General features: G+C 47.4%; 2 protein-coding genes across 2 annotated transcripts; one reads left to right on the forward strand and one right to left on the reverse strand.

Moving 5' to 3' along the window:
* Positions 1–49: 49 nt before the first annotated feature.
* LOC146037319 (uncharacterized) lies at positions 50–11,157 on the reverse strand. Its single transcript, XM_083161379.1, has 4 exons — positions 11,044–11,157; positions 6,173–6,201; positions 1,344–1,404; positions 50–413 (listed from the first exon to the last, which is right to left on the reverse strand). The coding sequence occupies exons 1-4, from the start codon at positions 11,140–11,142 to the stop codon at positions 210–212; spliced, it is 393 nt and encodes a 130-aa protein (XP_083017505.1). The 5' UTR covers positions 11,143–11,157; the 3' UTR covers positions 50–209.
* A 2,512-nt stretch (positions 11,158–13,669) lies between these two features.
* On the forward strand, positions 13,670–24,066 carry LOC146036521 (organic solute transporter subunit alpha-like). Its single transcript, XM_083160501.1, has 7 exons — positions 13,670–13,868; positions 17,855–18,006; positions 18,259–18,332; positions 20,721–20,876; positions 21,594–21,705; positions 21,942–22,194; positions 23,146–24,066. Exons 1-7 carry the CDS (start codon positions 13,802–13,804, stop codon positions 23,598–23,600), a joined length of 1,269 nt encoding a protein of 422 aa, XP_083016627.1. The 5' UTR covers positions 13,670–13,801; the 3' UTR covers positions 23,601–24,066.
* The last annotated feature ends 445 nt before the right edge of the window (positions 24,067–24,511 follow it).

The following is a 24,511-nucleotide window of genomic DNA, read 5'->3' on the forward strand; positions in this document are numbered from 1 at the left end:
TGTGTTTTGCTTTACTGGGTCCACAAAAAACACTGACACGTCAACCATTCCAAAAAGATCTTTATTCCAGGAGCCAAGCAACATCACAAATGCAACTCTGTTATACAGATGTGCCCGTCCCTGTAGGTCAGGGGTCAAGCTAGGCTCACAACACATAGCACGCCGTTGAATAGTCGTTCATGCACACTCACTAATCATCACGCACACCCTCAGAAGCCCCGGGTGGCCCGCACCAGTAGAAAGGGTCTGACCGGGAGACTGTGCCGGTGCCAGGACATTAAAGTTTTGCTCGGCTGAACGTGCTCTGTGGACATTTGACGGATCCCGCGCTTCCTGCGGCATGAGCCCAGCAACGTCTCCAGCGCCATTCGCACAAAAGCCTGGAAATTACTGCTTCGCTCTCGACGGCTGTCCTGAGGGAGGCAAAAGAGATGGGTGGCATGATCTTCGGATGTAGGAAGGGAGGGGTGTCTGACTAAAGGCGGAGGAACAGTACGCACTGCATGATATGGAGACAAGACAAGATGGAGGGCAAGGGACAGTACAGACTGGAAGACATTGAGGACAGTGCCGTAGCCACCGTGCGGCAGACCCCGGGGAGGCGCTGAGCAATGTGGGCGCCCGGGTCTGCGGGAGCTACTAACCTGTCTTATACTACCTTCGTGGCCGGGAGCCGGGACCTACTTTGTCTGCGTCCCGGCGCTCCTAGCCTCCTCCTAGCTCCTTATGACAAAATGTCCCTCAAAAAATGGCCGCCCCCTTACAGCAGACAGTATTTAGGATCATTTAAAACGGTCTGCTGTAAGAGGGCGGCCATTTTTTGAGGGACATTTTGTCATAAGGACTTGGAGCCCGGAGGAGGCTAGGCGTGCAAAGTAGATCTACGGTCCCGACTCCCAGCTACGAACGCGGACAGTTAAGACAGAGGGGAGAGAGGGGGGGATGAAGACGGACGGACGAGGGGGGAGTGCCAACATTTTGCGGTGGGGGGCGCAAAATTTGGTGCTACGCCACTAATTGAGGAGAAACAAGATGGAAGGCACTGTCACCAATGTGCATGTGTAGGCTTGCATACCCGTACACATCCGTTTGTAGGCCTGCCTCCTCTGGTAATTGACAAGTCCGCCAGATAATGGGGCAGATGTATTCAGCCTGGTGAAGAGATAAACTGGAGATAAAGTGGAAGGAGATATTGCACCAGCCAATCAGCTGTGTTTGAAATATGACAGTTGGAAGTTGATTGGTTGGTACGTTATCTCCTGCCACTTTATCTCTGGTTTATCTCTTCGCCAGGCTTAATACATCTGCCCCTCTGTTCTGCAGAGTCTGTGGTGATTAATTACCTCTTTGCTTTTTAACATGTGTTTTCTTCTCTTGCACCCGGTGCCTGTGTTCTGTGAGGTTCTGGGGAGAGAAAAGAGAGGTAGATCGTCATGGAGGAAGTTTTGTGTGACTGGAAAGACCTGGAGAAGACTGTATGTTCCAGACTCATCATGGAACACTGGGGCAGATGTATTAAGCCTTAACAAGAGATAAATGCAAAGATTATAAAGAGAGATAAACTGCCAGCCAATCACCTGCTAACTGCCATATTACAGGCTGTGTTTGAAAAAAGTCAGTAAGGAGCTGATTGGCTGGACGTTTATCTCTCCTTATCACCCTTGCATTTATCTCTTGTTAAGGCTTAATACATCTGCCCCACAGTTAGCACTGGGAGTACTGGGTGAGGGCTGTAGAGGTCACAGTTGCAAGTTATTATTATCAATATGATTATCATCCTTTATTTATATGGTGCTACAAGGTGTCTACAGTGCTTCACAGAGGACAGGATGCTCTAAAGCAGAAATGTGGTAAAACCCCTGTTATCTGGGTTTTTACCGGATTTCGGTATGCTGTAACCAAACCCACCCCCCCCCCCCCCCCCCTTTGCAGTGTCAGCGCTGCGGAGGGAATCGCTAGCAAAAGCTGGTGATTCCCCGTAGAAGCCTATGGGCTTCTTACCGCAGCGCTGTCTGAGGGATCCGTCACTGATCTCTCCCAGCATGTTCAGCGTGAATGCCCAGATGGATTCCTGGGTCTCAGACCTGGAAGTCCAGCGCCTGAGCCACATCGCAAGGGACAGCTCTTACTGCAAGAGCTGTCCCTTGTGTTAATATGCGATTAGTAAGAATGCGGTAAACGGCGAAGGGGGGCGATGTAAGGCAGCGGATGTTAGAACATCCCGCCCAGAAGCAGTAAAACCAAAACACCGGTAGGTAACGCCATCTTCAGATGGCTTTAACTAAAAGAAGCTTATGGGCTTTTTATCAGCATGTGCACTGAGGGTGATCCAATCTGATTCCCTCAATTGTCCCCTGCGGTGCGTGCATCATCCAACGTATGCGTACCATAGGGTAAGAAAGGGATGAGAGGGGGGTTCATATGGCAGATTCTAGGGGAAGAGAGGGGTAATATAGGGCAGATTATATGGTAAGGGGGAGTCATAGGGTAGAATCATTGAATAGATTCTGGGGGAAGGGAGGTGTTAAAGGGCAGATTTTGGGTAAAGAGGGGGAGAGTCAGAGGGCAGATTCTGGGGGAAAGGGGGTTTAGTCATAACACAGATTCTAGTGGGAGAGGAGGGGGAGTCATAGGGTACATTCTAGAGTAAGGGTAGAGTATATGGTAGATTTTGGGGAAGAGGGAGGGTCTCAAGGCAGATTCTGGGGGAGAGGTAGAGACTCATAGGGTAGATTCTGGGGAAGACGGGAGTTAGACATAGGGTAAATTCTAGGGGAAGAGGAGGGGAGCCATAGAGGAAGATGCTAGAGTTAGAGGAGCGGGGGGGAGAGTCATAGGGCAGATTCTGGGGGAAGAAGGGGGAGATTCATAGGGCAGATTCCAGAGTTAGAGGAGAGGGGGGAGAGTTATAGGTCAGATTCTGGGGGGAGTCAAAGGGCAGATTTTATCTAACATACTGTAAGGTGTGGTTACTCGGAAGGATTCCGGACTCCACACACGTTTTTGAGATGATTATAAATCTTCCTATGAGCACTGGCAGTAGGGGGTGATATACACAGAGGAGAACAGAACAAATGGATATCACATACCCTGTATAGAACATCTTAGTCTTAAAATGTCTAAGGGCCACATTTATCAAAGAATTTGCGGCTAAATCCCTGAAAACACCCATTTTCGGGGGTTAACCGCAAATATTAACTATCACCGAATGTACCATAGGGGTCCGCAGCAGGAATAGCCAATCCCTGCTGTGATCCCTCCTGCACCGCCGCCGGCCGTAGGTGTGGTGAGCGAAGCGTGCATGTGCACAACCCCCGGCTTCCGGCTCCGGACATCGCAGGGACAGGCTCTTTCGGAGCCCTGTCCCTGCGCACTCATTTTACAATGCGATCCCAGGTGGTAACATTCCGCCCAGAGCGCATTGTAGATGCAATCCATGATAAATGGGCCCCTAAGACTGAACTGATCATCTTCGCACCCTCCCATATAAAACCCAACCATCTCTCATCCTAACCTTCTGTTTATGCTCACTGCTACCCCTTCTGTGTAACCCCTGTCTGTCTAACCCTCCCCTTTAGAATGTAAGCTCCTTTCTCCTCATGTACTTTTCTTGGAACATATATATATATCTCTGGGGTGTGGTACAGGGGTCCGACAGTCGGGATCCCGACCGTCATTAGCCTGATGTCGGGATCCCGACTACCCGGACTCAGACTTCAGGGTGATCGCAACAAAGCCTCTTGTGGGCACGGTGGCTCGCTACGCTCGCCACCTATTCTATTCTCCCTCTATGGGGGTCGTGGACCCCCCCGAGGGAAAATAGCCGGTCATCTGTCTGCGTTTTGACAGTCAGGATCCCGACTGTCGGGACCGCGTCCGGCACCCATATCTCTGCCACCCTGATAATTGCTTCAGTGTCTTGTCCCCTGATATCTATCCTTATTTACCGTGTACTTGTCCTAAATTGTTTTGTACTGTAATTTATCTGGTTTTTTTTGTGTATTGTTAGGTTCTGCGGAACCCTTGTGGCACCATATAAATGATGATAATGATGATAATAATAATATGGATATCACATACCTTGTATAGAACAGAACATATAGATATCACACACATTGTATAGAACAGAACATATAGATATCACACACCTTGTATAGAACAGAACATATGGATATCACAGACCTTGTATAGAACAGAACATATGGATATCATAGACCTTGTATAGAACAGAACATATAGATATCACACGGATTCAGTATGAAATCCCGGCGTTCAAAATCCCGACGCCGGAATCCCGACAAGGGGGGGCGTGGATCGCCCCCCCTTGCGGGCTCGCCACGCAGCAGGCCCGGTGCCTCGCTACGCTTGGCACACTAATTTATTCTCCCTCCAGGGGTGTCGTGGACACCCACGGAGGGAGAAAGTGTCAGGATTTCGGCAGTCGGGATTCCGGCGTCGGGATTCTGAACGCCGGAATTTTAACTGCATCCCTATCACACACCTTGTATAGAACAGAACATATACTGTAGATATCACAGACCTTGTATAGAACAGAACATATGGATGTCACACACCTTGTATAGAACAGAACATATAGATATCACACACCTTGTATAGAACAGAACATATAGATATCACACACCTTGTATAGAACAGAACATATAGATATCACATACATTGTATAGAACAGAACATATAGATATGACACACCTTGTATAGAACAGAACATATAGATATCACAGACCTTGTATAGAACAGAACATATAGATATCACAGACCTTGTATACAACAGAACATATAGATATCACAGACATTGTATAGAACAGAACATATAGATATCACAGACCTTGTATAGAACAGAACATATAGATATCACAGACCTTGTATAGAACAGAACATATAGATAGCACATACATTGTATAGAACAGAACATACAGATATCACATACCTTGTATACAACAGAACATATAGATATCACACACCTTGTATACAACAGAACATATAGATATCACAGACCTTGTATACAACAGAACATATAGATATCACATACCTTGTATAGAACAGAACATATAGATATCACATACCTTGTATAGAACAGAACATATAGATATCACATACCTTGTATAGAACAGAACGTATAGATATCACACACCTTATATAGAACAGAACGTATAGATATCACAGACCTTGTATAGAACAGAACATATAGATATCACACACCTTATATAGAACAGAACATATAGATATCACAGACCTTGTATAGAACAGAACGTATAGATATCACACACCTTGTATAGAACAAAACATATAGATATCACATACCTTGTATAGAACAGAACATATGGATATCACATACCTTGTATAGAACAGAACATATAGATATCACACACCTTGTATAGAACAGAACGTATAGATATCACACACCTTGTATAGAACAGAACATATGGATATCACATACCTTCTATAGAACAGAACATATAGATATCACATACCTTGTATAGAACAGAACATATAGATATCACATACCTTGTATAGAACAGAACGTATAGATATCACACACCTTATATAGAACATAACGTATAGATATCACATACCTTATATAGAACAGAACGTATGGATATCACATACCTTGTATAGAACAGAACATATGGGTATCACACACCTTGTATAGAACAGAACATATAGGTATCACACACCTTATATAGAACAGAACATATAGATATCACACACCTTATATAGAACAGAACATATAGATATCACACACCTTATATAGAACAGAACATATAGATATCACATACCTTGTATAGAACAGAACATATGGATATCACACACCTTGTATAGAACAGAACATATGGATATCACATACCTTGTATAGAACAGAACATATGGATATCACATACCTTGTATAGAACAGATCATTTGGGTATCACACACATTGTATAGAACAGAACATATAGATATCACATACATTGTATAGAACAGGACATATAGATATCACACACCTTATATAGAACAGAACATATGGATATCACATACCTTGTATAGAACAGATCATTTGGGTATCACACACATTGTATAGAACAGAACATATAGATATCACATACATTGTATAGAACAGGACATATAGATATCACAGACCTTGTATAGAACAGAACATATGGATATCACGCACCTTGTATAGAGGTTTGTCTGACTTCTCCCCTATTAGAAAACAGAATTAATTAAAACCGGAAATTTTCCCTTATGGAACAGACAAATAAGCGGACAGACTATTATACAGTATATCACACCTAGAGCAGAACATGTTCTCACTCCCTGGGCCCGATTCAGGCCTGATTGCACAGCTTCAAATTCATACAGTGGCCGATTATCGATGTACTGCGCGTGCGTACTGGCCACAATGCGCATGCGCGACGCCCAGCTGCAATGAAGTCCTGACATTTTTTTCTGTTCCCTGGCCATATGCACAGTGATTGACAGGGAGAGGGTGTGTAGGGGAGGGAACTGACCGTTTCATGGGAGTGGCCAAGAAAAACAGGGCGTGCCCATAAAAATCGCTGGGAGTGTCTGGGAAAACACAGGCGTGCCAAAGCCAGTCAGGGAAGGGCGCGTGTTGTCAGTAGCAGCCAGGATGTGGCTGTATTTATAGCAGCCGCCAGGTAAGTCCTGGGCTCCGCCGCGGCTGCGATGACTGGTACCCAGTGTAAAAGACATTAGCTGGTAAGTGGCTTATGGCGGGATTTGGGTGCGAATGGCTGTGCAGCCGTACGCATTCATTCACACAGCGTGCACATTCATTAGCAAGGCGGGATTTCACTGGAGAGGGGCGGAGGCTTAACTGATCGCTATGGGCAAATATGCGGATGTGGAATCCGGTCTGAATCAGACCTTCTGTGACATTACGGGTGGAGGGGGCAGAGGTACTTTTTGAACCAGCTGGTGTATATGCTATCCAGCGAGCATCGGTACTTTACATCAGTGGTTCTCAACCTCGGTCCTCAAGGACCCCCAACAGTGCATGTTTTCCAGGTCTCCACACAGAATCACATCTGAAATAATTAGCTGCACCTGTGGATCTTTTAAAATGTGTCTGTGAATAATCAGTGCACCTGTGCACCTGGCAGGTGACCTGGACAACGTGCACTGTTGGGGGTACTCGAGGACCGATGTTGAGAACTAATGTTTTACATTACTGGGGTGTCTTTTAAAACCCAAAATAACACTAAGACATAGCTCACCTGTATATGATGAAATACCCCCCCCCCCCCCTCCTTGTATGGTGCAAATACAATGCCTCTGGCAGGTTAAGGGGGCTAGCAGTGGGGTAAGCAAGCGGTAACACAGTTTCCAGAATAAATTATCTGCAGGAACTGTTTATTCTGAGATGGCGGCAAAAATATAATTTTTATCTGCAGACGCCCCTAGAAACGCTTCGCAGAAGAAAACCGTGCAGACTGATGCTCACTGTCCTCATATACATTTATGTGCCGCCTGCTCCTTGTGAATACAGATCACCCAGTGTGGGGGGTAAATCTGTCTATCGGGTCTCGGAAATATTACATTTGTGAGAAGTGGTTGACTCACTTTTATGGGGTAATTTAAGGGTGTCTCTTTTGTGTTCTGAGAGACTACTGTATTAAAATTTTCTCTCTAATAAATAAGGTTCTACTGTTTCACTGTGGGGGGGGGTCTCGGGTTTGTGTCTCTCTGTGACGGGGATTTCCACTTCTGGTCTGTCTCTTATTATTATGCTAGTTCTATGTGTTCCTGTTAGATTCCCATGTTCTCTGATGTGGGTTTTACTGTACAGTTCTCTGAGCTATGCTCTGTTAGGTGTGTGTCCCTGGTATGGGGGTCTCCCTGTCTTGTCTCTCTAGTAAGGTGTCTCGCTGTGTCCTCTAATACAGGGGTCTCTCGCTTGTCAGGTATATCTCAGATGTGTGTCCCTGGTATGGGGGTCTCCCTGTCCTGTCTCTCTAGTAAGGTGTCTCGCTGTCTCCTCTAATACAGAGGTCTCTCGCTTGTCAGGTATATCTCAGATGTGTGTCCCTGGTATGGGGGTCTCCCGGTCCTGTCTCTCTAATAAGGTGTCTCGCTGCGTCCTGTGTCCTCTAATACAGGGGTCTCTCGCTTGTCAGGTATATCGCAGGTGTGTGTCCCTGGTATTGGGGTCTCCCGGTCCTGTCTCTCTAGTAAGGTGTCTCACTGCGTCCTGTTTCCTCTAATACAGGGGTCTCTCGCTTGTCAGGTATATCTCAGGTGTGTGTCCCTGGTATGGGGGTCTCCCGGTCCTGTCTCTCTAGTAAGGTGTCTCGCTGCGTCCTGGGTCCTCTAATACAGGGGTCTCTCGCTTGTCAGGTATATCTCAGGTGTGTGTCCCTGGTATGGGGGTCTCCCTGTCCTGTCTCTCTAGTAAGGTTTCTCGCTGTGTCCTCTAATACAGGGGTCTCTCGCTTGTCAGGTATATCTCAGGTGTGTGTTCCTGGTATGGGGGTCTCCTGGTCCTGTCTCTCTAGTCAGGTGTCTCGCTGTGTCCCGTGTCCTCTAATACAGGGCTCTCTCACTTGTCAGGTATATCGCAGGTGTGTGTCCCTGGTATGGGGGTCTCCCTGTCCTGTCTCTCTAGTAAGGTGTCTCGCTGTGTCCGCTAATACAGGGGTCTCTCGCTTGTCAGTTATATCACAGGTGTGTGTCCCTGGTATGGGGGTCTCCCTGTCTTGTCTCTCTAGTAAGGTGTCTCGCTGTGTCCTCTAATACAGGGGTCTCTCGCTTGTCAGGTATATCTCAGGTGTGTGTCCCTGGTATGGGGGTCTCCCTGTCCTGTCTCTCTAGTAAGGTGTCTCGCTGTCTCCTCTAATACAGAGGTCTCTCGCTTGTCAGGTATATCTCAGATGTGTGTCCCTGGTATGGGGGTCTCCCGGTCCTGTCTCTCTAGTAAGGTGTCTCACTGCGTCCTGTGTCCTCTAATACAGAGGTCTCTCGCTTGTCAGGTATGTCTCAGGTGTGTGTCCCTGGTATGGGGGTCTCCTGGTCCTGTCTCTCTAGTAAGGTGTCTCGCTGCGTCCTGTGTCCTCTAATACAGGGGTCTCTCGCTTGTCAGGTATATCGCAGGTGTGTGTCCCTTGGGCATGCGGTCATTCGTCAGACTGCATTTAGGTCTACAGTCATTAGGTCGACCCCACTAGGTCGACTGGCAGGAAGGTCGACCTGAGTTAAGGTTGACATGGGCCAAGGTCGACATGACTTAAGGTCGAATTTGCATAAAGGTCGACATGAGGAAGGTCGACATGGGTTTTTCACTGTTTTTTGAGCCGACATGTGCCGACAGGCGGTATTTCATGCCCTACCATCCACTAGGGCGTGGTGGGAGAATAAAATAGTGTGCCGAGCGCAGCGAGGCACCGTGCCCGAAGCATCGCGAGCGTCGACATTCGGATCAAAAAACAGTGAAAAACCCATGTCGACCTTATGACCAGTCGACCTTCCTCATGTCGACCTTTATGCAAATTCGACCTAAAGTCATGTCGACCTTGGCCCATGTCGACCTTAAGTCAGGTCGACCTTCCTGCCAGTCGACCTAGTGGGGTCGACCTAGTGACTGTAGACCTAAATGCAGTCTGACGAATGATCCCATTCCGTCCCTGGTATGGGGGTCTCCCTGTCCTGTCTCTCTAGTAAGGTGTCTCTCTGTTTCCTCTAATACAGGGGTCTCTCGCTTGTCAGATATATCTCAGGTGTGTGTCCCTGGTATGGGGGTCTCCCTGTCCTGTCTCTCTAGTAAGGTGTCTCACTGCGTCCTGTGTCCTCTAATACAGGGGTCTCTCGCTTGTCAGGTATATCTCAGGTGTGTGTCCCTTGTATGGGGGTCTCCCGGTCCTGTCTCTCTAGTAAGGTGTCTCACTGTGTCCTGTGTCCTCTAATACAGGGGTCTCTCGCTTGTCAGGTATATCTCAGGTGTGTGTCCCTGGTATGGGGGTCTCCCTGTCCTGTCTCTCTAGTAAGGTGTCTCGCTGCGTCCTGTGTCCTCTAATACAGGGGTCTCTCGCTTGTCAGGTATATCTCAGGTGTGTGTCCCTGGTATGGGGGTCTCCCGGTCCTGTCTCTCTAGTAAGGTGTCTCGCTGCGTCCTGTGTCCTCTAATACAGGGGTCTCTCGCTTGTCAGTGATATCTCAGGTGTGTGTCCCTGGTATGGGGGTCTCCCGGTCCTGTCTCTCTAGTGAAGTGTCTCGCTGTGTCCACTGATATGGGGGGTCTCTTATATGTCAGGTAAATCTTGGGTATAGAGGGTCAGGGTAGGGGTCTCGGTCGCTCTACAACACATACCTTTTGCCGCTGGCATCTTGCCCCAGTGACCGGCTCTCAGAGATTGATAGTGATGGGTCTCAGTGTGGTGTGGGCAGATTCTGGCACCTCCCACATTTATTGCCCCTCCCTGAATGCCTCCAGTGCCGGAGAGAAGGGGCAGATTCTAGAACTGGGCAGTAAATCTGCACATTCAGGCAGTGATGTGCTGACCCAGGCAGGCCCCTGATCTGACCTCCATACCCCCCCCCCCACACACACACACACACACACACACACACACACACACTACCCAGTCATCATTCAATGACAGAATTAACTCCTGCACCATCAGGCCCCTCTCCCATTATTGCTCTGTGTTCCGAACGAATTACCTGCTTTTTTTGCCAGTCTGTTTTTTGTTATTATTTTGACAGATTTAAGCAGACAACATGTTTACATGGGACACCTCATCCCACGGGCTGCTGGGCCCTGGCAGGCTGACCACAAGCATTTGCTCAATGGCAAAAAGCCTACAGTAAGTGCTTTTAGGTGTTGTCCTATTAGTGCAGCTCATAGCAATTCTGTGCCATTCACTCCCCACCACCAGACCCCTGCAAAGTCCTAACTTACATTAAAAAAAAAGTGACGCAGCAGCGGATTGGAGGAGGCGTTTATGTAAACAAGACGCCTACTGAGGTATTAGCATATTATCGCACAGCTGCTTATTACAAAGACGCAGCTATGTAAACTGCACTAACCTCTGGAACATGCCCAACACCAAATGCAGTCAGCCCAGTAATCAGATGATGGGTTGCAGAAATTCTGCTTCTGAAGGATTCGTTTGAAGCTGGATGCATGTTGAGCACTCCAGACCTATATAATCTCTCAACAAACCATTACATGCATAATTTCATGTTAATCCTGAATACAAAGACAGAATGTTATCACACAGGATTTAATACACAAAAAAGGCACAATTCTTATGTAATAAAATGTTGGTTATATATTGACATAAGTATACAGTAGTTCGCTTTAAACTAATTGCTGGTTTATATCTGGCGACTATCTCACTGGAATCACGACGGCTCCTGCTAATTTTTGGCTATTGCACTCAGCCCAATATCTTTGTTGTCTAGTGATGTCAGAAGCTGACAAATTCTTGTTTGTGTTGTTTTGATGCCAAGTATCATTAACACCATCACATTGAATTTATTTTGTGCGGTTTTTAGCATTTCGTTATAAACAGTGAGTTCCAATCACACAGACATGTGGGTGCACCTGGGCTCATTTACAGGCAGTAATAAGCATATAACGCACCTTACTATACACAGCCACCAATAACAGTAATAACAGGCTGGGGAAACAGGACATTGGGGGTTATTTTGGTTCACTCTTTCTGACAAATTCCTTCTTAGATGGACAAAACCATGTGCACTGCGGGGGGGGGGGGGGGGGGGCAGGTGTAAAATCTACAGAGTGAATTAGATTTGGGGGAGTTATTTTGTTTCTGTGCAGGGTAAATACTGGCTGCTTTATTTTTACACTGCAATATAGATCTCACTTTGAAGTATATCCCCACCCAAATCTAATTCTCTCTGCACAAGTTACATCTGCCCCACCTGCAGTGCACATGGTTTTGTCCATCTAAGAAGGAATTTGACAGAAAGAGTGAACCAAAATAACCCCCATTATGCTGATTTTTCCAGAGAGACACATTCACAAGCCAGTAAAATACTGTAACAATAATCATATATATTATGAAATATAATGAATGGACATTTATTGGTGTCATACTCTATATAGTAAAGTGATACACTTTAAATCCCAAATATACTGTAGATCAGAGGTAGGTATTCTGTGGCTGGCAATGCATGCTCGGACCTCTTGTTCTCCAAAACATGAGGCTCTTGGCTACAACTCAAGGATTAGTCCAAGATTGCTAACAGATCAATCAGTGGTAAACGCAGGATTTTTAGAAGGGGGTTTCCCGATGCGATCCACAATCTTCCACTTTGTGGAGCATTGGAGCAAGTCCGGGAGTCTGAGGCACCGGTAGAAGAACGTAGTAATGGCCCTGGACATTAATTTAAAATTTGGTCTTTTTATACACTGGATACTGTATGGAATACAGCATTAATACCTAACACTAAAGATGGTCTATAGCATACCTGCCAACTTGTGAAGAACGTGAATCGGGACCCCGTGCGCGTCCAAAATTTAGGGTGTAGCCTAGCTGCAAGGGGCCATGGCCTATACTTGTGGTGCTCCCATGAGGCCATGCCCCCAGCCCCTCTAGCATCCATTCACCGCTGCTCTGTTCAGGAGAGCTGCGTTGGGCAGGGGGTACTCCCAACTGACCCCCCCACCCTCACCCCACCACAGGACGCGGGACTGTCCCAACAAAAAAAACCGAGACGGTCCCGCATAAATCGGGACATTTGGGAGGTATGTCTATAGTATAGGCTGTAGCAAACATTTACATAATAATAGTGGTCAGGAAAATGTCAAACGTGCCATAATATAACAATGCGGAATAGAACTAGTGCTGCACATTCTAAGCACACATCCTCTCACCTCATTTCAAGGCTCCTGTCTCTTCTTCCTGATCGCTGCTCTCTGGTCCAGAGCACTGATGAGAACTCACATCCAAACACAGACGTGTAAAAGAAGCTGCTACCACTGGGCATGTGCAGCCTCTGTGACCCTTACACTGCATGATGTATTATACACTATTGCTATTGTTGTCATGAGTTGAACCACTTGCCAGAGAAGGGGGGACTCTGAGCATCCCGCCCCCACCCCTGTGTTTGCCTTTGTGAATTCATTTCAATTTGCTCACTTGCTTGCTGTATGAGGGGCAGATCTGAGGCGTTGGCAGCGGGGTTCTCGGTAAACAAGATGGCGGCAGCGTCATTAGCGTATTTTCACACTTACACTGTGATTGCATCATCGCCATCCGTGGCTTTTCCACCATGAATACACCCTTGATATCCAGGGACATTGATGCAATGAATGGGGTGGGTTCTGAATTGATAGATCGTTCCATGTTCCTATATTGTTCATCACATCTGTGTACATACAAAAGCTGGCAAACCGGCGCACCTGTAATAATTCACATATTTGCATATTCATATGTAACCCTTGGCGACCGCACAATAGATATCATTGTGATGTAGTCGGATGAGCCAAGGAGAATGTAAAGGAGGAGGTTTAATGATTTAGGGTTCCCATTGCAATACACAGTAATAGGCTGGGATTCCATTAATGATCAGTGGATCGGGGGCGTGGTGACATTCCCTCCCCAGGTAGATGTTACCTGTGGACTTCAGTCAGTTACCTGGTCACCTGCACCTGGATGTATTAATGATTAATGCGCAGAGGTTGGGAGCATCCTGTGTCTGAGTAAGGGGGGGATCTGTTTATCCAGAAGAGAGGAGTTGGGGAGAGGCTGCCCGGGAAAAGATGGAGGACGGAGAGGGAGCGTTTCCGATGGAGTGAGAGAACTCTGGCACAACCATGGTGAAGGCGCCCAACTGTTCCCTGGATGGGGAAAACTTCCCCCTATCATCCGAATTTTTCCAAGGTAATGGACTTCTTATACTTCTTATATGTGCAGAGTCCCATTGGTTACCGGTGTCTGGGGCTTAACCCTTTGAGTGCAAACATCTGTAAGAGATGCACAGAATAGCCGCTAAATATGACAGTGTCTCTCACATTTGTTATATAAATTCAAATAAAAAATATTGTGTAAAAAATGATTATATTCCCTTATATGAGGTAACATTACAGGTAATGACGATGAATACATTTGTCTGCTTGGCAATTTTCACACCTATTTTGCCAAATACCCCTGGTACTCAAAGGGTTAACCGGGCTACACAAGATACCATAAGGTATCTCTCGGAAGTTTGATACAACCCTCCCCAATGGTATCTTATATATCACACAGTTCAGTCACACTAGGTATAATTAATGATCAAAGAGTTACCCTTTCAGATATACGTATAGGGGCGTGGAGAAGGGGGTGTAATAAGTAGTAACCTGACATTTATTAAAACGAGCGATTGCAGCAAATTTCTGGTGAGTTTCAAATCGCTGTATGTAATAGAGTGCGAACAGGGAGTAAAAGTGCCAGAAAATGCGTAGGGTCCCCCCAGAAGCACAACCAACATGGCTGCCAAGGCTAATATTGATAAACAGCGTGGGGTTCCCCTGATTCTTTCATGTCCAGCAACAGCTATTATCAGCCTGGGCTGGAGGCACTAGGACAGGGGGACAGGTACCGTGGCGTGCCAACCACAGATCATCATGGGGCGGGGATCCCGAGAGAGGTGCGGCACAGAAAAAAATATTGGGGTCCTTTTCTAGGTTATAACGTCCCTGTGCTGCCAGCGTCAAAACTATTCTCCGCACCTGTAAGGCTTTGGGTGCAATTAATAATATGTTGTGAAAAATAGAAAGAATATACCTCTTTACTCCTACATAGGGATGCCAATCACGGGGCAATTTTTCAATCCCGGGAATCGGAATTGAAAAATGCTCAAAACCGGAATTCCCGGGATCGGCATCCCTAAAAGAAAATTGCAGCTGTACCCCCACATAACTTACTTTTTTGGAGCTGTTGAGGGGTGCAGGCGGCAGTAGTGCGGGGGCAGGTATCGGGAATGATGCGGGCGGCTGGGAGGGTATGACGCGTGAGACTGGGATAGGCCCGCCGGTGAGCGAGTTCCGGGTGCTGGTGATGCCATGCTGCGGCCTGCGCAGCGTGACCTATGACAGAATCACGCTGTGCAGGCCACACACCGGGTTGGGAACAGCCGGGCAGAGTCTCAGGTGCTCAGACGTTGCCCGGCATTAGACTGCGCATGCGCAGTCTAATCCCGAAATCTCGGGATTAGATACTCCAATCCCGGACATTTTGGGGCCAAATCCCGGGATCCCACCGATCCTGATCCCGGGATTGGCCACCCTACTGCTACACTACAAGTCCCACCATGCCCTGGCCATAGATGCTTATAGAGAAAATTGTATGGAAAAAAAAAACATTATACACAGGAAACTGAAAAATCCCAATGCACTTGTACGTCATTGCAGGAGGCGTCAGCTATAAGTCGACGCATGACCCTGGCTGCGCATGTGCACTGTACACATAGCACATGCGTCAAGATGAATAGCAACAGAACATGTGTATGGATCGTAAACCCAATGTTGATAGATCTACAGGGTCTCAATAGACCGTCAATAGGTCTACCCCATTAGGTCGATATGCAATAGGTTGACAGGGTCAAAATGTCGACATGGTCAAAGGGTCGACAGGCACTAAGTCAACAGGGTCAAAATGTCGACATGAAAAAAGGTAGACCCATCACAAGGTTGACATGACTGGCTTGTTCTTACTTCACTATCCATGTCGGCAAATGTTGTAGTGTGCCAAGCGGAGCGAGATATGTGAGGGTTATACAAATTAGGAACCCATGTTGACAGGGGAAGACATTGGCCCTTATTTAGATCTGATTGCAGTACAAATTTGTTCTCAAAATGGGCAAAACCATGTGCACTGCAGGTGGGGCAGATGTAACATGTATAGAGAGAGTTAGATTTGTGTGAGTTATTTTGTTTCTGTGCAGGGTAAATACTGGCTGCATTATTTTTACACTGCAATTTAGAGTTCAATTTCAACACACCTCACCCACATTTAACTGTCTCTGCACATGTTACATCTGCCCCACCTGCAGTGCACATGGGGCCTTATTCTGGTCTGTGCGGCCAGAGCCGAATATGCGGCCAGGACCGTGCGTCCTAAACCCCGCCTTCCGTACGGATCGCTCACTCCGTCCGAATGCGGTAAGCCGCTGACCGCACGGAGCACGAGTGGATTTCTCATGTATACACCTCCTCCATCTCTGGGAACCTCCCCCATCATTCGATGGTCGCAGACCATCGAATGCAGGACCGAGCAGTCAGACAGCTCCCGCGAGCTCAGACCACTCGGGCATTTCTCTGTGCAAAAGCAGGGATCTGGGCGGGCAGCTGACATCCGGCAATGTCATATGTCCGCCCCCTACACGTGCGTCACGGCCGCATTACCATACGTACGCCCAGCGCTTTCATGGGAACGCCCATGAAACGCGGGGCGTATGCATATGTTAATGAGGCCAAACAGCCCTTCACGCCCCTCTCCCCCCCCCCCGTTCGTAGTGTAAACAATTCATGCGGAATTTGGACGTATGTCCCTTTTGCACATGCGCAGACACAAAACATCGGCGGAACGAACGCACTCAGACATATCCGCACCAACCAGAATAAGGTCCATGGTTTTGGCCATTTTGAGAACAAATTTGTACTGCGATCGGATCTGAATAAGGGCCATTGTCACATAAAAAAAAGAAAAAGTGAAAAAAAACATGTCTACCTCTTCCTGTGTCTACCTTTACCATGTCGACCTTTTCACTGTTACATATGTTTGTACTGCGCATGCGCCAGTCCTGGCGCCTGTCATCATAGGACAGGCACCGGGGACAGGAAGGCAGCAGCGGCGGTGACATGGGGAGGGGTGTGCCTGCCGCCAGAGGCAGTCCCCCTCCCTGAAAGAGGTTGGAGCCACCACTGGTGGCAATGCCGACACGGTCACAATGACATTAGAAACATGTCGGCATGCCAGGTTTCACATCACTCTCCCACGACTGCTGATCTTTTCACCACAGGTAATCTGACTCCACCCCCTGCATGAGGAACCAGTGAGTCCAGCAATCACTCTAAGGGGGAAATTTACTAAGATGGGACTTCTATTTCACATGGGATTGCTATGGGCAACCAATCAGATCCTATCTATTATCTTCTAGAAGGTTCTAAATAATTAAGTAGATTCTGATTGGTTGCCCATAGCAACATACCATCTGAACAAGAAATTCCAAGAGCGAGCGGCTGGGCATCATCACCCTGACGGACCTATGTCTATACGAAGGGCTGGGCCTGTGGTCTCGTCAACCCCACACAGGCACCACTAACCAATATCAGAGGGAGATTGGGTGTGATCTCAGGGATACCTTAAGTTAGAGCTGATGGGATCTCTGGAATATCCAAGTTAGATCAGGAATGACAACTGGAATATAGCAGGTGGTAGGGATGGCCATCGAATGGTTCTTAGCACCTTACATCGGTGGCAGAAACCATCGGCATGACTACTGTGGGGGAGATAAAAGCGGATAGCCAATCGTGGAAAGGGGCGGAGCTAAGCTGCATGACAATAGACGGGGCAAAGAACCATGCGCCAAAACGAAAGTAATGAACTCTGCTGCATATCAGCCATATAAACCCCAGAACCTCCACCATCAATGGCAAAGCCATAATCCATTGGTGACAAACCACCGATGCTAACCATCGATGATCAATGGCCATCTCTACCAGGTGATGGCATTTACCATGATGTTAGCGCATGGGTCTATTCAAGAAGCAGTGAACAGAATGTAATGTGACCCACTGGAGAAATCCAGAATATCACAGTGGGTGTGACCTTATTTTTCTCTGTATTATTTGCCCCCCCTGGGGTTGGGTGTTCTTCTGTTTCAGTCATAAAGAAGGACCTATGGATATTTCTCATCCCCGCCCTGGCGGGACTGGTACAGCTGGCTCTGTTCCTGGAGGAAATGGGATTTTTCCTGCGCAACATTCTGAGCTCTCGGAGAACTGCCCTCTACCTCTGGATCCTGGGTGTATATCCGGTAAGAATAACAATGTGACCTCTGGGTTGAACGATGGAGCTCAGGAGTGTGGTAGGAACAAGTTGCTATGTTGGTCTTTGGTCAGAGGTGGGGGGCAGCGCATTAGTAAGAGTGGGGCATATGGCGCGATGACCCTATTTCATGTGCCGCTGATGTCTGTTGGTCGGGGGGTAAAGTGGTTATATGATGCTGGTCTCTTTCAGGCGAGTGGTTAAATGATATTCTCTTATTGCTGTCTCCCTCCTCTGGCAGGTCTTCTGCGTCTCCTCTATCATCGGACTGTTCATCCCTCGCTCCTCTGCCATCTGCAACTTCGTGGCTTCCATGTGAGTCTGCGTCCTGGAGTCTAGTACTGGATTATCAGTTACCAATGTGACTGAGATAATCCCTCAGTGTATTCTATTGCTCCATAATGGGACATATAGGGGGTTATTCAGACCTGCTCGCTAGGCTGTGTATCTTCGCTGCCTAGTGAGCAAGTAAATGCTGCCCCGCCAAACGCACGCCTACCCCACCGCCCGAATCCCCACGACACGATGGGAGCGGATGTGTACATTTACTCACCCGCTCGCATGTGGCCGCAGAGGAAAAATCATTTGATGGTAACTCATCATCGAATAATTTTTCCTCTCTTTGCGCATAAAAGTAAGCCTGTCATGTGACAACATCCACCCGCCGCAACCAGGCGGGGCCACGCCTACGTTCACGTGTTCACCCACCATCTTTGTGGCGTGCCCATAAAACGCTGGAAATCTCCCCCTGCAATCGTCCCCCTGCCAGTCCATCAGTGTAGAACTCACCGAAGGCGTTCGTTCCGAGTCACTATGCGCATACACACTCCCCCACCTTCAAAAACGGAGTCCAGATTTGCTGCTCACCAAGCAGGACTGAATCCTCCCTATAATTCCTTAGCAGCTGGCAAGCCACAGATTGTGGTGGTATTCAATCCTAGGCCAACAGCCGTGAACCGTTCCCATTCTCTGGCCACTCGACTACATCTCGGCAAGCGGGATTCAATGTTCCGCCTGCCGAGTCCTGAAGAAGGGGGCGTGGCCACGAGAAACAACTGTGGATAGTCGAGATCCAGCCGTGAGCTCGACAAATCACGACCGTTCTCGGCAAAACGAGCCACACTGCTTTTAAAGTCGCTCTTGTTTTGCCGAGATGCCTGTTCACTGCTGTCGGGAAAGACCGCACTGAATAGGTGCCCGCCGCTATTTCCCCCAACACCTTTCCCAGTGTAAGAACCTTCTCAGTACATTACATTCCTAAATAACATTTGAAATTGACCTCAACATCCAGAGATGCAAATCGTACACTGGGACTGATTCAGCCTTCGCAAAGCAAAAAAGCACACAAATGGATAAAACCATGCTGCACTACAGATGGGGCAGATGCAACATGTGCAGAGAGAGAGTTAGATTTGGATGGGATGTGTTCAAATCGATATATCAATTGCACTATAAAAAAAAAAGCAGCCAATATTTATTCTGCACAAAAACAAAATAACTCTCCCAAATCTAATTCTCTCTGCACGTAACATCTGCCCCACCTGCAGTGCAGCATGATTTTACCCAGTTTTTTTTTTTTTGCATTGTTAGCAAAGCTGAATCAGGCCCATTATCTCCAAAGTAAATGTTTTTCAGGAAATGCTTAAGTCTGAAGGGCCTATTTATCATTACATTGATGCAGCAAATTCCCTGAATTATTAAGTCTTTGGGAGATAGCTGCAAATATTTAGTATCACCCCAAAGTGTGACAGAGGGACTTCAGCCATTCCCGAAAGCAGCCACAGTCCCCATAGGTTTCTATGGGGGATTTAAATGCTGTCAGATTTACTAAGCTCTAAAGCAGGGCTGGGCAACACCGGCCCTCCAGATGTTGATTAACTACACATCCCAGCATGCCGTGCATCAGTTTCAGCATGGCCACATAGCAAAACTAATGCAAAGCATCCTGGGATGTGTAGTTCATTAACATCTGGAGGGCCGGTGTTGCCCAGCCCTGCTCTAAAGGCATGTCCAACCTGCGGCCCTCCAGCTGTTTTGAAACTACACACCCCATCATGCCTTGCCAGTTTTGATATTAGGGAATGCTAAAACTACAGCAAGGCATGCTGGGATGTGTAGTTTCACAACAGCTGGAGGGCAGCAGGTTGGACATGCCTGCAAAGTATTCCCAGTCCTGAAGCTTGCCATCTGACGATGGTGTTAGCCCACTGTGGGCCTTATTCTGGTTCACTCTCAGAGGCAAATTCCTTCTCAAATGGACAAAACCATGTGCACTGCAGGGGGGGACATACGTAACATGTGCAGAGAATTAGATTTGGGTGGGGTTTTACTTCAAAGTGAGATCTTTAATGCAGTATAAAAATAAAGTAGCCAGTATTTACCCTGCACAGAAACAAAATAACTCACCCAAATCTAATTCTATCTGCACATGTTACATCTTCCCCCTGCAGTGCACATGGTTTTGTCCATTTGAGAAGGAATTTGCCTCTGAGAGTGAACCAGAATAAGGCCCTGTATCCTATGGGCTACACCTGCAAGCTTAGCCAGGATCCAAACCTTGCGTAATTTGTATCTGGGGGAACGAAGACAGGTATGCTGGTCTCATACTTCTCACTCTCGTCAGAAATACTCTTGTTGGATATGGTTGTTCCATGGGATTACAGGTGCCCACACATATAACTTTGCCCTGTCCTCTCTCTGCAGATACCACTCCATTACACTGTGGAAGTTCCTAGACTTGATAACAGATTTCTTCGGGGGCAAAGCACAGATGTTAAAAGAACTGGGAGGTCAGACTGTCCCTCCCAACCCACCGCCATGCTGCTGCTGCTGCTGTTTTCCTAACATCACAGTGAACAGGTGAGTGACAGTGTTCCCTATGCTGCGACTGGCTGTGGACCATACTTATGTGACAATATAGCCCCAGAGATGCCTTTCAGGCGACCGCACGCGTGAAGGCTGGGTCGGTGAGATTTCCATACGGCCGCAGTGACCCCCTCTAGCTAGGATTCAACCACATACTAGATTATTTTAGAACCTGCTAAATATTAAATGCTTATTTGAATCTGTAATTAAGAAGGAGTCGTCGAAACTCCTGGAAGAGATGCGTCTCCTGAGCATGGAAACGGCAAAATGTAGTGGGTCAAATGCAAAGGATTTTGTTAAATTGAATTTTGCTGAATTTTGCCATCGATCATCGATGTTTCCAAATCATCAATTGTTTATTGCCGATGTCAAATAATTTTTGGGGAAAGAACCAGATGGTTTCCTGCCACCAATGGTTTGGTTGTTTTTCCCTATAAGGTTCCCGAGACATTGAGCATAGCTCCGCCCCCTAACACCCACCAAAAGGTTCTGTTTGGCCCACAGGCTGCCAGTGAATGAATAGGCATGACCATTGATTGAGGAAGCCATCAATGGCCATCCATTGCATAGGTTTCAACCATCGATAGTAACCACTCCAATGGCTAGGCCTGCGCTGAAGTCTATGATGAACTGGATCTTGACGACTTTGCATGTGCAGTAGATTTATATCTATATGTTTATTTCCCATCTGCTCCTCCCTCTGTGTCTCAGGAGTAATTTGCGGTGGATGAACATCGCGGTGTACCAGCTATCGGTTGTCCGGACTCTACTGTTTTTCATGGGCCTAATACTGTGGACAGACGAGAAGTACGACTATGGAGATGTGAGTAATGGACATAGTAGAGTGTGGACAACAGAGCCCCAACTGGCCACATTACACTAACAAAGCAATACCACGATGTAGGACAAGCAAGATCTTCTAAGGAGCCAGAGGAGAAACTTATCCGTTCATAGTAACGGAAATGGCTTCCAAGATTTAGATGTCAACCGTGTTGGCCTACCGGCTCCAGCCCTGGTCTCACGTGCCATATAATACCAGCCTCTTTGTTTTTTCTCCAGGTGGATTACACAAACCCCAATGCATACATCAACATCATCATCTTCCTGTCCACCTTCCTGTCATTCTACGGCTACCTCCTCTTCTACAAGGCCACCAAGGTGGCTCTGGAGGGCTACAGCCCCCGTTCCAAATTCATCTGTATCACGCTAGTGCTGATCCTGGGGGGGGTGCAGAACGGAATCCTAGAGACCATGGCCGCCCTGGGAGCGATACCCTGCGTGCCACCCTTCTCGGTGGAGACACGCTCTCAAAGTAAGTGCAAGATTGGGGTAGATGGATTTAGAAAGATGATTTCCCCTGCCTTCGCAAATAGAAGTCAGTGGAAACTGAGTTTTGTGTGTGGCTAGCCGAAGACGGAGCGGTGGCTGATGTCCAGATTCGCAGGCGCAGTCCTGAAAACATCGGGACAGGAAAGAACTCGCTAAAAAGCGAGTGAATCAGAATAACCCCCAAAAGTAGCCCCAGTTATAAGACAACCTATAGTAATCCGGTTGCCCAAAAGCTTTCATGGGCCATTGGTCTGGATCCCCTTGGATGGGAATTTGGTTGAAAAGAGGGGTTTGACACATAGGATGCTACGTCCTACCTCAGAGTACAACTCAGACATTACTCGCTGGGTGGCTCAGATTATAGCATACTGAAACTATTGTACACACTATTATTATTGGGGTTATATATTACAATGATGGGGGGAGATTATGGTGGCTTCATAGGTCTATATACAAATAACACGCCAGGCAAACTGATCCAGTTCTTACATAGAGCTCCCATTGCCTATGGGGCTGATTCGGGTTGGTGTGCCAAAGCAAACTCCTTCTTTAATGGACAATACCATGCTGCACCGCAGATGGGGCAGATGTAACATGTGCAGAGAGAGTTACATTTTGGTGAGTTATATTGTTTATGTCCAGGGTAAATACTGGAATTTAGATTTAAGTTTGAACACACCCCACCCACCCAAATCTACCTCTGCACATGTTACATCTGACCCACCTGCAGTGCACATGGTTTTGTCCATTAAAGAAGGAGTTTGCTTTTGCACACCAACCAGAATCAGGCCATAGGAGGAGAATCCCCTCCTTACCTTCTACTACGTGAAGGGTAGTCACTATGATATGGGAATAGTAACATTATTATTGTAATTCTTAAGAGTATAACATGTAGTGGAATAGGCACTAACGGCAATCCTATGAATCTCCACAGCCATCTACAACTATTCCATCACCCTGGAGATGTTCTTTATCAGCCTGTTTGCCCGCTACTGCTTCCGGAGGGTGGAACCCTGCCCAGACAGAGACTCTCTAGCCCAAGAGGAGACACAAAACAAATCCTCTCAGACTAACCTGCCGGATCTGTACAGCCTGTCCGATGAGGACGGGGTGGGCAGCAACGCTGGGTACATGAGTGAGGGCGATGAGGCGCTCTGCCACATCGAGCACGCGCCACTCGACAAGTACGACTTTCTGCAGGTGAATGGCGCAGTTCTACCCCGCTACAGTACTGCCAGGAGCGCCAACGGCCTGGAAATGGGGAACATCAGTTTCCCACCAGCACACGAAGCGGCCGATACGGCAACAGCAGCCCCAGGTGGCAAAGGTGGACTACAAGTACAAGCACAGATAAATTATATCGGCATTAATGAAGCTACCGTCGTTTGACAGCTGGAAAATAATTTACCTCCGAGACTTTGTATCTAAGGGCTTTCAGAGCATGCTGATACTTGTAGTACCACAAGTTGCCCGTAGAGCTCTACACCATGATATGTAAACTTCATTCAATATAGCCAAGCTGGTCCCAGGCGCTAAAGGCTTTTGCCAGCTCCAGATTGCGTGAAGTTATCACGTTGCGCAGGCCTGCAAGTTTACCTATACACATTGGGCCTTATTTGGATTGAATGTTTTTCTGAGAATGCGCATTTCTGCCGTCCCGTTCGCACTTAACAGGGAGGTGGCGACGGGCTGCGCCCATTGGAACGCCCAGCATTTCATTGGTGTTCCAATGGAAATTAGGTAGTGACATGGGTGCCGGGGGCGGGCAGCTGAAGTCAGCAGATGTCCCTCTTCCCGTACAGGGAGCACGCAAAGCTAAGACACCAGAGAGTGTCTTAGTTTTTGCGTGCACCTTCCAAACCATTTTATGGTCTGTGACCATCGCATGCTTTGTCCCCGCGCCAAATGCTTCGAATGGATGTTTATGCAAAACGTCAATTTGCAGCTGGGGGAAATTCACAGACCGAAGGGGGTGGTGGACAGCTGTGCGAGCGGCATTTTATCCACATGCCATGCTGCGAATTTTGCAGCATGGCATGCAGACCAGAATAAGGCCCATTATCCTATCTTCTGAGTTCTTCAGCAGCACATCTGTATCATCAGAAGACGCGGTTTACTTTCCCTGCCCAAAGGTAAAACTACTGTCTGGATAGTTATACACGCGACAGACGATCTAGGTGCAAGAAACAATCAACAGTCCTGCTGGATGATATAAGATAAGTGATCAGCTGAAATGTAAGGAGAACAACAATGGAGAAAGCGATTTGCTTTCTAACAGTTGCAGGGAATATGGGAGAAGC

The sequence above is a fragment of the Crinia signifera genome, chromosome 9 (genome assembly GCF_055691185.1).
Source record: "Crinia signifera chromosome 9, ASM5569118v1, whole genome shotgun sequence".
Classification (NCBI taxonomy): Eukaryota; Metazoa; Chordata; class Amphibia; order Anura; family Myobatrachidae; genus Crinia; species Crinia signifera.

Coding starts and splice junctions, on each gene's coding strand:
- LOC146037319 (XM_083161379.1), bottom strand. CDS start 11,142: ATGCATCCAGCTTCAAACGAATCCTTCAGAAGCAGAATTTCTGCAACC. Junction 6,202..11,043: donor GTGTTGGGCATGTTCCAGAG/GTTAGTGCAGTT, acceptor GTTTTCTAATAG/GGGAGAAGTCAGACAAACCT. Junction 1,405..6,172: donor CAGACAAACCTCTATACAAG/GTGCGTGATATC, acceptor TTCTCTCCCCAG/AACCTCACAGAACACAGGCA.
- LOC146036521 (XM_083160501.1), top strand. CDS start 13,802: ATGGTGAAGGCGCCCAACTGTTCCCTGGATGGGGAAAACTTCCCCCTA. Junction 18,007..18,258: donor GGATCCTGGGTGTATATCCG/GTAAGAATAACA, acceptor CTCCTCTGGCAG/GTCTTCTGCGTCTCCTCTAT. Junction 21,706..21,941: donor AGAAGTACGACTATGGAGAT/GTGAGTAATGGA, acceptor TTTTTTCTCCAG/GTGGATTACACAAACCCCAA.